Here is a 13,818-nt window from a genome sequence, read left to right on the forward strand (position 1 = left end):
GGGGTGGATACAGGCTGATCGGGTTGGACACAGTCCCACACAGGGCTCATAGTCTTAATCCCCACTTTACAGATTAGGTAACTGGGGCCCAGAAAAGTTAAGTGACTTGCCCAGGGTCACAGAGCAAGCAGGCAGCAGAGTCGGGAGTTGAACCCAGGCCCTTTTGACTCCCGGGCCCGTGATCTACCTACTGGGCCACGCTGCTTCTTATCTTCTTTCAAGATAAGAGGCTCATCGACTGGACCTCCGTCGATGGTCAGGGATGGAGTGATTCAACTGACGGCACAGATCTCCCCCATTTGACCTTTGCCTTCTTACGGACTTGATTTCCGGACCTGCGTTTACCGCGCCACTAACTGATATTAAGTATCATATGTATTTCCACACCTCTCTGCTTTGACTATCTGGTGAGCCATAGCGGATGGCAGAGGGAATGAAGTGAGGTGCTCACACCTAGTAGAGGAGCCTTTCCAAGTTCACAGACCTAAAAAGCTAGTAAGATGTCGATTGCTGCCAAATCGCAGCCTTAAAAATCGAACGTTTTCAAGAGATAAAGATTCCATTTGGACTCCAAGTTAAGAGCCCGTTGGGTAGGGATTATCTCTATTTGTTGCCAAATTGTACTTTCCGAGCGTTTAGTACAGTGCTCTGCACACGGTATAAATACGATCGAATGAATGAACGAAGGTCTAGGAAGAGGAATAGGCAACCTCAGGCCAGAGAGCAGCAAACTTGTTACCTAAAGTGGCTGAGAAACTTCAGCTACTGTGAATATTTATGAAATGAAAAAGAGAAATTAGAATCTTTATGAAGAAAAATTTTAATACATAAAACTTTGGGAGGCGGTGTTCATTTCTTCATGCTTTCATTAGCTTGGCATTGAACAAAGGGAAAAAGTAGGTATGACTGCAGCCTTGTTTTGAGTTTGCCCTATGAGGTATTTGGTTGTTACCCAAGAAACTTTCCCTCTTTGAGAGCAGACTGATCTGCTTCTAAATTCTTGGCAGGCCTCTTAGTCCTCCAAAGGCACTGAGTGTTACTCAGCAGTGCACTGTAATTTATCACTTCGTAATTGTATTTTGATTACATTAAGTGGTGGGTTATTTTCTCCTGCCTCGGTCACAAAATAGTGACGGCGCAGGGGAGACTAGAGGGTTAATTCCTCTTTTTTTTTTTTTTTTTAAGAGGCGCTAGGCTTTCAGTTGCTATAGTAAAAGCACCAGCGTTCCTGAGCCCCAAGTTTGATTTATATTTTTTGCTGTAAAAAATTAACAACAGCCAATACAGAGACCAAAAGCATGTGAAAGAATGTGCCGTTCAGAATCGATTTAGGCCATCGGTTGTTTTAAAAAATTTTTGTACTTGAAAAGGCCGTTCCCTCTTCTGTGTCGTTGGAGTTCACTGGCTTGTGTGTTCTTTGTTCTTTGGCTTCTTTCTGTCGTGTCACTAGGGACCTAAATCGGAAAAGAGAAAACGCAGGAGGGGCAAAAAACCGGAAGCCGGGGGACTTGAACACGAAGAGTGTACAGGGCCCAATCCCCAGGAACCTTTGGAAGTGATCAAAGAGGTTGTTGCAGAGGATGGAACAGTCATGACTATTAAACAAGTCATCTCAACCCCGGGGATGGAAGCGGAGAAATCTGAATCTGAAGATGAAGCTGGAGGAGAGGCCCGCGGCCCAGGCGTGGAACCCTGTCCTCGCTCTAATGCTATGTTGGCCGTGAAACACGGCCTACTTTACGTGTACGGGGGCATGTTTGAAGCTGGAGACCGCCAGTTCACACTCAATGATTTCTACTGCATTGATCTTCACAAGCTGGAAGAATGGAAAGTGTTGGTGGAGATGGATCCAAGTAAGCTGGGGCCAGAGTTTCTCTGTTGTCTTACCTGTGCATAAGAAGTGCCATTTCCAGGGTCGGACCGATAGTCCGAGCCGCCAGCGTGCTGTCTCTGAGAGGCGACAGGATGCCCTGGGAAGCGAGCAGTCTGGTGGTTGCTCTCCTTGACAACCAAGGCAATCCACTGTTCAGAGATCAGCCTCAGAGGCACAGGGTCAAATTTCCCTCCTTTCCCCGCGTTGACCACATCTCTCGGTCGGCCGGGTTCATTCAGCTTTGAATTTTGCTTCTCCGAAATTCCGTCCGGTTAGTCCGAGACTTAAGCCTGATGAGCTGATGTTCATATATGGGAAAGGGATGATTTAAAAATGCAGTCACTCTGCCCCTGGGTTTTAGGCAGCTGTGGCTAGTTATATCTTGAGACTATTTTTTCACCCCGGATAAATCTCGTTTGAGCCGACAGATCTTTTAGTGGTGGTCTATTTAGGGTGCTGCTGATCGGTGAGTCATTGCAGAACAGATTTTAGTCGGGCCCTGATTCTTTAGATTGTCAGAAGGCTGCTGTTTTTATTCACAGAAGAACTAAACTTGGCAAAGGTTAATCTCTCTAGCAATCTCTCTCCACCTCTAATTTTGAACTCTGTGGCTTTTTTCATTGTTTGATCTGAAAGTCTTCCTTTAATCTTTCAATCACCATCTAAAATAATTCCACAATTTCACCGGTTCTTTCCACTGCCTTATTATTTCTAAAGTAGGCTTTTCTAGGGTCAGGTCAGTGATTTTGTTACACTGTGGCTGGAGAATAGAGAAGAAACGGATTGATGAGAGACTAATAATTGTTCTATTTTTTAAGTGCTTACTATATGCCAGGCACTGTACTGAGCACTGGGGTAGATACAGGATAATCAGGTCGCACATGTGGCTCACAGAGTAAGCAGGAGGGAGAACAGGTAGTGAACTCCCATTTTGCAGATGAGGGAACCGAGGCACAGATAAGTTGTAACTTGCCCGTGATCACACAGCAGATAAGTAGCGGAGCTGGGCTTAGAAACCAGGTCCTGCGACTCCCAGGCCTTTGCTGTTTCCTCTAGATCACGGTGTCTCTCTGGACGGACGATCCGTATCCATTGCTTTAGAATGGATGATTATGCCCAGGATATGTAACCGGTTGAGAAAAAACGATCCCTGCTTGGCGGGAGTTGTTAGAAATGTTCAGCTTCTAAAAAAAAATCCAAATTTTGAGAACACTTTAATATTGCTTAAAAGGTGGATCCCAAAGAGTCTATCCCAGACTATTTTGCTGAAATATTATAGAATTAAATTACAAGGGTAAAGTGAGGAAAAAGTGTATTTGAAAGTGTCACTCTCCTCCTCTAGACTGTAAACTCGTTGTGGTCAGGGAACATGTCTGCCAACTTTATGTTGCGCTCTCCCCAGCACTTACTGTATTGGTCTGCATGCAGTAAGCAGTCAATAAATGCGATTGAGTGATTGAAATGCCATCTGGGTCGGTCACTCCAGCGGTCTCCTCAGCCCAGTGTTCTGTCAGTAGTAGTTATTGAGTGCTCATCCCGTGTACAGCACTGAAATCAGTTATTGGTAGAAGTTGATAGTCAGTGGTCCGTGGCTTCCAGTCACGTACAGTTTAGTCGGGGAGGCGGACCTTAAAATATATTACTGGTAGGTGGAAACAGTTAAGGCCAGAGATAGGTTCATAAATGCTATTGGGGATTGAGGCCGGGGGCGAGTATCCAAGTACTTAGGTGACTTGGAAGTCCTGAAGGGACAGTGGGTGAGGTGAGATTAATCGGGAAGAGTCCTCCTGGAGTAGGTGTAATTTCAGAAGGGTCTGGAGGATGGAGGGGAGTAGAGGGCTGTCAGATGTGAAGGGGGAGGGAGTTCAGGGCAGAAGGGAGGGTGCGAGCAAGAGATTGCTGAGAGAGATGAGAGTGAGGCACAGTGAGTAGGTTGGCTAGAGAGGAGCTGAGTGTACGAGCTGGGGTTTAATGGGAGAAGAGTTTGGGGGCACAAAGCTGATGGAGTGTCTTAAGATAATGGTCAGGAGTTTCTTCTTGTGGCAGAGAGGAATGGGAAATCATGGAGGTTTTGGAAGAGTGGGAAGACGTAGGCAGTTAAGCGCTTAACATGTGCCAAGCTCCGTACTAAGTACCTCAAGCATAGTTTGGGAAGTCTGGAAGACTTGCAAAATAGATTCTAATTATCTTCTGTAATCTTGTTGTTTGACTAGATTTGCTTTCTAACGCCACTTATGAAAATCAAGGAGAAGGGCACATCTGGGAAAATTGTAAACAAGATTTTTATTTGTTGAGGATTTAAAATTAGCAGCCCTAGCAACAGTCGTTCGGGTGGGGCCCGGGCAGCAGGTTCACCACACTGAAAGGGTTAGAAAGTATTACTCATATGACACTGGGGAATGGGCAAGAAATAAAAGTGATCAGGCTGTTCCATTTCAGTTCTCTGACCTACCGGGCTCTCACCGTTTTCACTCCTCTGTGCTCTGATTCTGCCACAGCATCCCTTCGCCCCCCTTTCACCTCCTCCCTTGGGTCTGAGGGATGCCCACTGGTGACAGGGTGGCATCGATTATCAGGGCATTGGTGGCCTTGGACATCTAGAATGTTCCATTAGTTGGTTGAAGGAAGGTAGATGTATGGAGATAATCAGACTCAGCTACTTTGTCCTTTTTTGCAAGAAAGTCAAAGCTCCCTAGAAATTTTGCCCGGTCAGGCCCATTACCTCCGATTTCACACTGTTAGGGTTGCTACTCGTAGGCGATTCAAAGTTTGGCATTCTGAAAAGTTTCAGCAATGATAATTCGTAGTTTTTATTGAAATTGCCCCAAGGAGCAGAAGCATGTTTATTCTTTTCATTAAATACTTTTTCCTAGATTTTGCCTTAGGGAGGTCTGAGAGGGAGGGAGGTCTTTCTGCATCCCTTTGGTACAATCAGTCCATTCTGGCCCTGCTTGCTCTCTCTCTCTCCTCCTTTCTCACTCTTCTTTTTCTTTCTCTTCCTCTTCAGGAAAAAATACAGTAGCAACATCTTTTGAACAAATCCATATGACTCCCACATTTAAAGATTAGAAAATAATGCATTTTAAGACCGTGCTACTTTTGAGTGGGGAGAATACTTTATTTCTTTCGTGACTCCTTCCTATTGCAGCTCTCCAATGGTAAACCAATTCCTAAATGCCGCTTGTTTGGGTGATCTAATGAGAGGGGAGATGAGTTACACCCAAAAGCTTTGAGTCATTGCTTCTCACATCTCTTGACCCTCCCATCTTCCTTGGTGGCACTCATTTCAACATTATATCATGCAGTGAGTTTTTGCTTTATCTAATTTTTCTTTTGCCAATGTGGGATTCTTTGTTCCAATCTAATGTACACAGTGGGGAAAAACTCGTATATCTTGCCTCATCTTGCATCTGATTCTCAAGGATGATCAGGGAGCGAAAGAGATATACTTCAAACCATCTGTTTCCATAATAAACAGTTCAACTGTTGAGTAGAGCATTGAATTCTCAGAGGAAAGCACCAGGTAACATGTAATTCTCCTGTGGCATTCCTGAGGTCTAATTTAAAAACCACGTGAGTTTATTTTGCTGTTACAGAAACCCAAGAGTGGCTCGAGGAATCCGACTCTGAAGATGGAGATGATGGAGAAGGTGCAGAGGGAGGGGATGAGGATGAGGACACAGAAGAAGAGAGCGAAGAAGATGAAGGTATTTGTGTAGCAGAATCGAAGACAATTTTGTGTTCGCCAGGATCCCGTTGATACTTGGGGTTTGAAGTAGAAACACGTGGCCAGTGTTTGGTGTCTCAAGTTAGGGTTGAGGTGCGTCGATTACCTGAGGAAAGAGGAGAGTTTCTTGGGAAACTTGTAGATGAAAGTGAAGATATATTACCCGAATAGGTAGTGGGGGAGACTTACCTGGTTCAAAGTCTGTTCTGTGAGCCTGTGTTCTTGGACTTTGAGCCTAAAGTTGCAATGTGTGAACTGTGAACAAAAAATGGAAGTGACAGCTCGAATCCTAGTATGTCCTTTCGTTACAGAAAGGCTATTAAATTTTGCAGTTGGGTGGCTTTAATTGTTATATATAGTAACAAAATTGCAAGAGTGACCTTGAGTTTTTCACCTCATGGGATTGCCTTCACAGTTTATGAATTCACTCACACACATTCTCCTTTTCTCTCTCTTCCTCTCTTCCTCCCCCTTCTCCTCCCCTCACTTTTCTTCCCCTCCTGACTCCCAGAAGAGGAGCAACACCCTTCAGTTGAACCTGACGAGAAATTCACAGACTATCTGCCTAGGACTGAGCAGTACTGGGTTAAACTGGCCCAGAGCAACATGGGGCCCGATGCAAAAGAGAAGAAGGTGCTGAAAGTGGCCCACGCCATGGCAAAGACATTCTTTGACAGCTCCGTCTAGAGACAGTACTTGGTCTCTGCTGCATAGAATGGGTATTGTACAGTTGAGAGACGTAACTACGCTGAAATTGAGGTTAATGCAGATAAATCCGGCCCACTGCAGACAGACACCTGCAAGCTCACCCTAAAATCTCAGGAGGCTCCGTCTTTCTGGTACTATTCACCGACTTGTGCCATTCAGAACTGAGGAAAAGCGTGTGGCAAGTCTATGGCTGCCAGTAGCTCTTGCGTATGAAACCACTGGAGGAAGTATTTGGAAGCCAAGCGGAAAGTATTTGTTGCAGATGTTTTATTTTAGTGATGGTTGAATGTTCTTCAGTGTTCCCAGCTTACTTTGGTGTCTGAAAACTTGCTGAAGTAGAGACGGGGTCGGGGCTTGGGAGATTTTGTAATAAAGAGCCATTTGGTTGGCTCATTTGTTCCTAGTGTCTTTCCATTTGTTCTTTGGCGTATTGCACTTTACAACTTTCTGGTGGCAAGTGTTTTTGTTGAAATAACAAGCTGTCTTTCACCCCCAGCTGTCTCTCATCTTCCCTCCCACTTCCTCTGCCTTCCCAGGAGTGATCCTTTTTGAGTTGGGAGGGGGGAGTAGACTTGGAGAGAAGGACTTTAAGAGTCTTTGAGGCATAATTTAAACACCATGTGCTTTAGTTCTGCAGAAGGCGAAGAGAGTGGAAGTGGGGCACAAAGATTGGCAATATGATTTCTGTATTCAGGCGGAGTAAAGCACACTACAGTTCCAAGAGGCTTGGGGAAGAGGCAATGGGAAGTGACTCTAGGAAGGGAAAACCAGAGTAAGCTGGGAGGAATGGGACTCTCAGGGAAAAGGTTTCATAAGGAGGGGAAGAGGCTTATGATCTCTTAAATTTAATTCAGTCCTTTAGATGGGATTCACGTATACCCAAGAGTTGAAAAAATGCAAAAGTTGCAGTAATTATGACAGAGCCTGAAATTAGCTCCTCTGTCTAGCTCCCGATCACCTCTGTAAGTAGGTGATCTGCGGAACAGGGTCAGATGATCAATCGAAGAGAAAGTGATTTTTCTGTGGTAGCTCTAGCTGCGGCTGGAATTAGGCCAGGTGCAGTGACTCAGAAAAAGGAGGCTCTACTTCTTGGAAGGGAGAGGATAGACTAAAAGGAAATCCAGCGGTTGGGGATACTGGTGGAATTAGCTGCAGCATGAGACTAAATACACAATCTCTACCTCCACCGGACATCAGATTCCATTTCAGCCCTCTTAAAACGTTGAATATCTGTGGTGTTGGGCCTTCCTCTGCTGTCACTAATTTAACTGTTTTGCTCCTCACATCAGATTACAAGCACTTGTTCCTTGCTATAATGTTAATGATATTAGCCCTCTTTTTATCGTCTAATCGGTGTAAATGGTTGTTAAAATGCGTTCGGCACAAGAACGCTGTTATTTCCTTAAACCGTACTATCCCGTATGCCACAAAGATTTACAATTTTCAGAAACGAGCCAAGGTTGATAACCAGCAAACATCCCACTTTATTGCTTAAAAGCTTTAAAAAAAAAATTGACTCGCGGCAGCGAGAGTGTCGACAGAGGCAAAGTCTATTTAACAGTGTAATGGTGCTTGGAGCTCTGGCTTTTTCTACGAAATGTTTCATGAGAAATAGCCAAAGGCTGCTTATTGACGTGGAGGTAAAGCTTGAGATGGGTCCAAAATAGACCCGCGTATCTGTGCTGGGCCCGACCCATGGATAACTACATTAAAATTTTGGGTCATATCCAGATATGGGTTTGGGTCTAGTTTGGGGAAGGTTAGCGTGTGCTGCACTGAAAGAAAGAGTAGCCACAGCCACCATCAAAATGTCCAGGATATGTCAAACGGGAACTGTTCCCATGGCCCGTCCAGAGGCAACACTTCCATTTTTCCACTTTTCCCCCCCATTTCTCTCTCCTCTCCTGGCCCTGCTCCAGCCAACCCATCCAAGGCACCACTCTGCCTCAAGGGGAGGGCAGGCCTGGCAACACCTTTTGTAGTCATCTGCTCGAATTAAGGTGGCCACCCTCTAATGTGGAGATTCACAGATTCGTACCTGGTCCAGCTGGTAGATTTTGACTGCAGAGTTGTGGGTTGGGCTGGGTAGAAAGCTTCCTCTTTTGGAGGCTGGGGAAAAGGTCACTGAATAAGGACCCCAGATTGCTAGCCCAAAGATAGTTTTGGACTAGAGAGATACTCCATCATTGTTTACATAGGAAAGCACAAGAACTGGATCTCAACTGGATAAAAGCAAGCCAATCACAAATGGCTGTCCTTTGAGCAGTATTTACTCCATGGGGATCGTTGATCTTGGCAGCCAGCCAGCTGTATGCTTAGATTAGATCACGTCGGAGGGTGACTTGCTCGAGTGATTTTTGTATTTCTCGGTCAGATTAACCACATTCCGATTGGTAAAAACGAGCGTGACAGTGCTGCGATGAGTAGCTCAGTCCTTTAAGCAGCAGGAAAGGACGACAAGTATTCCATATAAGGGGCTTAGTGAGTAGCGTCGTTCCTGAGAATTATCTTGAAGATATCGCTCCAACCAATCACCGTTAAGTAAAAAAATAGAATTCGTACTTAATGAATTTAAGGAGATGAGCCATCTTGGTAGGGGAATTAGGAGCATTTAGTTTTCTGCTGGAACCAGTGTTCTGCACGCGAAGCATCTCTCCCTGAATACTAGCCACTCTTCTCTCACCCACTGGGATACATAGTTATTCTCTTCATCCAAAATGGATTGGGGATGGAGTGGGGGGAACCCATGTGGAGCCTGAAAACAGTGGTCTACAGTCTGTGGCTACTAGTAAACACTGTTTGCTTTTGTCTATGCCGTTGTAACCTTTCTCAACCCGGCAGGTAGTGAAATCTGAAAGGGAACTTTTCTTGGTGCTTTTTTGAAAAAAGGATCCTCAAAACTGCTTAGCCAGCAACCTCTTCTCTGAACGCAGGATTCTGTAGCACACACAACCTGGTGCGTTGTCTCGGCCGCAGCTGCAGTGTCCCACTGTTGTTTCCAGAGAAGGCAAGCGGATATCGTGCAGCAGCACACGGCCTTTCTGAGTTTTGAGTGGATTGAGTCCTTTAGAAGATGCCTGTGGTGAATCAAAGTGGCCTCGATGACATTGACAGCTTTCTCTGTGGAGTTCCCTTCCGGATGCCGGGGCGCTGCCTGTTTGTCTAAAAATATTCGGGGGTGAATAAAAGGGAGAGATCATAGGGCTGACTGCTAAATCAGGCGGGGAAGAAACCGAAGTCAGTGAATGGACCGGCGGATCCTAGCAAGAGTCAGAAGGGCCATTCTAGCTCCTCTGTTACATTTCTGCAGGCCAGCCCCTTCTCCCTGCAGGCCTGTGCTGATCTAATTTTCCCCTCCAAATTCTACAGCCCCTTTTTGAGAGGGGAGAAGGTGACGCCAACGATGGAGAGACGCTGAAATGAATGGTGTTCTTTCCGAAACAGGTTCCCGTCTAAATTGGGGAGCACTTTTCCTCCAGCAAAGCGGCCCTTGGCCCCAGGAACGGTAGGAACCGAGCAAAGGTTTTTGCCAAGCTCAACCGAAAAACCATAGCAAAGCACCAAAAGGAGAAGCCTGACCTTTTTCAAGTAGAATCCAGGATGCTCTCATTCATTTCTGCGGGATTATCGGTAGACTCGGTTCCTTAAACTGGAAGAGGCTAATTTGAACCCAATGAAGATGAAATAAGCAAGGCTCCACCAAGTGAACTGCCTATACCATTTAATTGCCATGATAAGAACAGGACCGGTAAAGAAGTGTCTTGTGTGCGGCACAGCAGGGGAGAAGTAAAAATATTGTACGGGGCTCTGTGGTAGCCGAGAATAGAATCTATAGTGCTGTGCTTGGCACAGCAGTAAATGGGCTGTCTTTATATTGTTTTGACAATAGGCTGGTTTTCTGAACTTAGTACTGTGTGCTCAGGCAGTTCACACTCAGGGCTCAGTGAGTTCAGGTTAATAAGTGATTAGTGAAGGCCTGGAGTTGCCTAGATTTATTGTAACGCTAAGGCGTAATCAATCAGTCGGATAGAACAGTGCTTGGCACATAGTAAGCCCTTAACAAATGCCATCATCATCATTTATTGAGCGCTTACGGCGTGCAGAGAGTATAACGCAGCAATATTACTGATAGGTTCCCTGCTCACAACGAGCTTACAAGATGCCAGGAATCTGTGTCACTGAGAGGAGCTAAGGGGTCAGACTCCTTAAATTTCTAATTACTGCTAGTTTGAGAGAGCACGGGACCGAGTCAGGAGACTTGGTTTCTAATCCTGATTCTGCCGCTTTGCTGTTGTGTGACCTCGGACGACTCTCTGTGCCTTAGTGTCCCCAACTGTAAAATGGGAGTTAAATACTCGTTCTCCCCCTTATGCGAGGCAGGGGCCGGGTGTGGTTGGCATGTGGTGTGCGCTTAACGATTCCACTACTAGAGAAGCAGTGTAGCCTAATAATAATCATTATGGTACTTGAGTCCTTACTATGTGCCAAGCACCTTTCTAAGTGCTGGGGTAGATACAAGGTCATCAGGTGGTCCCATGTGGGGCTCACGGTCTTAATCTCCTTTTACAGTTGAGGTAACTGAGGCACAGAGAAGTTAAGTGGCTTGCCCAAGGTCACACAGCCGGCAAGTGGCGGAGTCAGGATTAGAACCCTCGTACTTTGAGCCCCAAGTCCGTGTTCTTGCCACCAAGCTAAGCTGCTTCTCATGCTGCTTAATCCTAGTGAAATAAGCACAGGCCTCAGAGGGCTCGTGTTCTACTCTTGGCTCCACCCGGCTGCTCTGTGACCTTGGGCATGTCATTTAACTACTGTGTCCTTTAGATTCCTCATCAACAAAATCGGGATTAAATACTTGTTCTCCCTTCTATTAAAAATGTGAGGCCATGTGGGACTGGCACTGAATCTGCTGATTGCCTTGTATTTACCCCAGCGTTTAGTACAGTGCTTAGCACATAGTAAGCGCTTAACAGATACCATAACAGATACCATCATTATTATTGCCTCCTCGATTGTTTTTATCATTAGCATCCGTTTTGGTTTAATTTGTTGATGTGTGATTTTTTTCCTTCTTTCCCAATGCAGCCAGCTCTTTTATTCAGGGATTTATTGTATACTTTTTGGAATGGGGAAGAGTGGAAAGAAGAGCTGAATCAGCCCATTTTTTTTCTTCTTAGCAGAAGTGGTGAAAAGGCTGAGTATGAGAGGGGAAATAAAAGAAATAACCAAAATGAGTATTTTGGATAATGTTCCGATAATCTCAGCTCTTTCTCTCCCCTCGCCAAAGTCGGGGTATTGGTAAATTGGCTACTTTCAGATTGGTGTTTGGCTCTGTCATCTCACTTCGGTGTATAAGGTTGGTACGTTGACATCTAGAGTTAATAATTTTTCATTAGTCCGTATGCCAGCGGCCCAGGGGATGCCCTTTTGGTCTGGCTTCCAGCCATTTTGGCACATGCTGGTCTTTCAGGTACCAAGCTTGGTCCAAAGCAGAGCAACTTCCTGCCACCCCGGAAGACTCCGAACCCCATGGGGCACCTTGGTTTCAATCAGACTGGGGGCACTCCAGGGCCCCACTGCCCTGGGGTTCAACAGCAGGGGCCAAGAACGCTGCAAGTTGTTAACCCTCTGCAGCAAAAAGCAACAGCAGAAACCTCCTTTGCCGGTACTCCAAAAACCTTTTCCTTTTTTTGATTTTTCCGCTGAAATCCTTGACCTAGGGCACGATCTATGAGCAGCCATTTGAAGGGAAAAGAGAAGATTAATCGTTCCAAGAGGGAATTTAGAAGAGCAGCCTAGGGTGTGCAGCAGCAGAATTGGGAGACTTATTCCAACAGGAGAAAAACAGAATGCTGTTTGTGCTCCTCTTTTTCTTCTTTTAGGAAAAATGGTGAGAGACAGGATCCCAGGAGAAAGATAAAAACTCTTAAGCGGGAATTGCTGAGTTTCATTTGGTAAAGAACAAATTATAGTCTGTACTGGGAATGGGGAAAAACACTCAGTATTTCAGAACTTAATGCTCCTTGCGTTTTTGCTTCTGGAAAATTCAGCGGGGCCATGAAAGGTGTATTTTTTTTTTTTTAAAAAAAAACACCGTCAATGGCAGAAGTTCCTTTCTTTAAGAATAAATATGCATTTAACCTGTCCCCCATTAATGACAGGGTATCTTCGCCATCAGGGGCTGGTTCTTGAGAGGAGCTAGAGAGCCTCTTCATTTTGCAAACCGAATGGATCCTGTTCACTCACTGCAAATTAAGTGCAAGAATTACAGCCCTTGAAAAATCATGGAAAAAAATGAAAGGTTTTAAAGGTTTCAATAATTTACTTAGGTGATGCTTTAACTTACTCTATTAGTTGCTTAAAATAAACATCATGATGGCATGATTTAAACATAACATTCATTAAAGAAATTATTTTATTACCATTTTTTAAAATAACCAAGCTATTTTTTTTCCAGCTAAGAGAAAAGAAAAAAGGCCGAGGTAACTTTTTTAGCCACTTCATCAATGAGAAAAGTTAGAATATAGTCAACATTCCCTTTTTTGTCAATGCACAAAATAATCGCACTGTCAGCAAACAGTTTACATGCACCAGGAATGAAAAAAGAACAAAACTGGAAAAAAAGAAAATGCAGTTAGAGACCATTTTACTTGAGGATACACAAAAAGGCATCGATGTTAAGGGTTAGTGGTTTCATGTCTAGTATAAAATTGACCCAAAAGACAATCGACTTGAACGTAGTCGAGATCAGACTCTACTGGGTGTGGTCTGGGGGGCATTGCGTGTATAGACTGGTTACTACCGTGTCCTAAACACATTGAAAATGACGTAGCTACACACACAGTGAGGGAAAGCAGCCCTGTGGACTTGCTTTCCGTGTTGTCACAGCAGACTTCCTGGAGCTGAGGAGAGATCTTGGCACGGCAGCATTGGCCCCAAACTGCCCCCCACCAGGCCCACTGGAGGTGAAAGCGCAAGTCCCAGCTACCTCGGGTTATGGCAGTGACGGTGCTAAACAGGGCAGGTCTTGCTTTCTTGGCTTCCCAAGTAAGAATAGCTCACAGTTCGACAGCTGGAGTTAGAGAAGGAAAAGCTAAGTCAGGCGGGTGCCGTGGAAGCTTTGGATATCACTTGGCAGCCACAGCAGTTCAGCTCCCTTGACAACTGTAGCCTAAGTCCCGGCGTCAGACGTTTGACCTAATCCATCCTTCTAAGTGAACCATCTGGTTTCGGTTCGAGGCAGAGCAGGGGGCTAAGTAGGTCCTACAGGACCGCACCAGACCTGTAACAGCGGGTTGGCTGTTCCTGTCGTAATCTGCCCGCATACCCCACGGACAAGACCCTGCCGACTAGGAGAATTTCCCTTCTTCTTCAGCTGTATATTGACCACCCTTTAGGGCCACCTAGTTGTTGATAATAGTTGGGAGGTGTTGGTAATTGTTGGCAGACCGGCTGAGGTTTTTTTGGAATCAACCCGGTAATGCTTCCTATTTGAAGACCACTGGAAGGCCCA

At 45.2% G+C, this 13,818-nt stretch overlaps 1 protein-coding gene and 1 long non-coding RNA gene across 5 annotated transcripts in view; one reads left to right on the forward strand and one right to left on the reverse strand.

The window, feature by feature from the left end:
• KLHDC4 (kelch domain containing 4) overlaps nucleotides 1–6,712 on the forward strand; it is a 61,649-nt gene extending 54,937 nt beyond the window's left edge. For 3 of the 4 annotated variants that reach the window (XM_029075399.2, XM_029075402.2, XM_029075401.2), the window contains 3 exons: nucleotides 1,451–1,853; nucleotides 5,470–5,580; nucleotides 6,112–6,712. In XM_029075399.2, coding sequence (XP_028931232.1) covers nucleotides 1,451–1,853; nucleotides 5,470–5,580; nucleotides 6,112–6,287 — 690 coding nt within the window. In that variant the 3' untranslated portion in view covers nucleotides 6,288–6,712. The remainder of the gene's footprint in view (nucleotides 1–1,450; nucleotides 1,854–5,469; nucleotides 5,581–6,111) is intronic. The other variant, XM_029075400.1, reaches the window with a different exon arrangement.
• LOC114815083 lies at nucleotides 4,137–10,204 on the reverse strand. Its single transcript, XR_003762864.2, has 3 exons — nucleotides 8,347–10,204; nucleotides 5,790–5,855; nucleotides 4,137–5,706 (listed from the first exon to the last, which is right to left on the reverse strand). It is a non-coding gene; the product is annotated as an uncharacterized LOC114815083 (long non-coding RNA).
• Nucleotides 10,205–13,818: the final 3,614 nt, after the last annotated feature.

Source organism: Ornithorhynchus anatinus, chromosome 11, assembly GCF_004115215.2.
Source record: "Ornithorhynchus anatinus isolate Pmale09 chromosome 11, mOrnAna1.pri.v4, whole genome shotgun sequence".
NCBI classification, from domain to species: Eukaryota; Metazoa; Chordata; class Mammalia; order Monotremata; family Ornithorhynchidae; genus Ornithorhynchus; species Ornithorhynchus anatinus.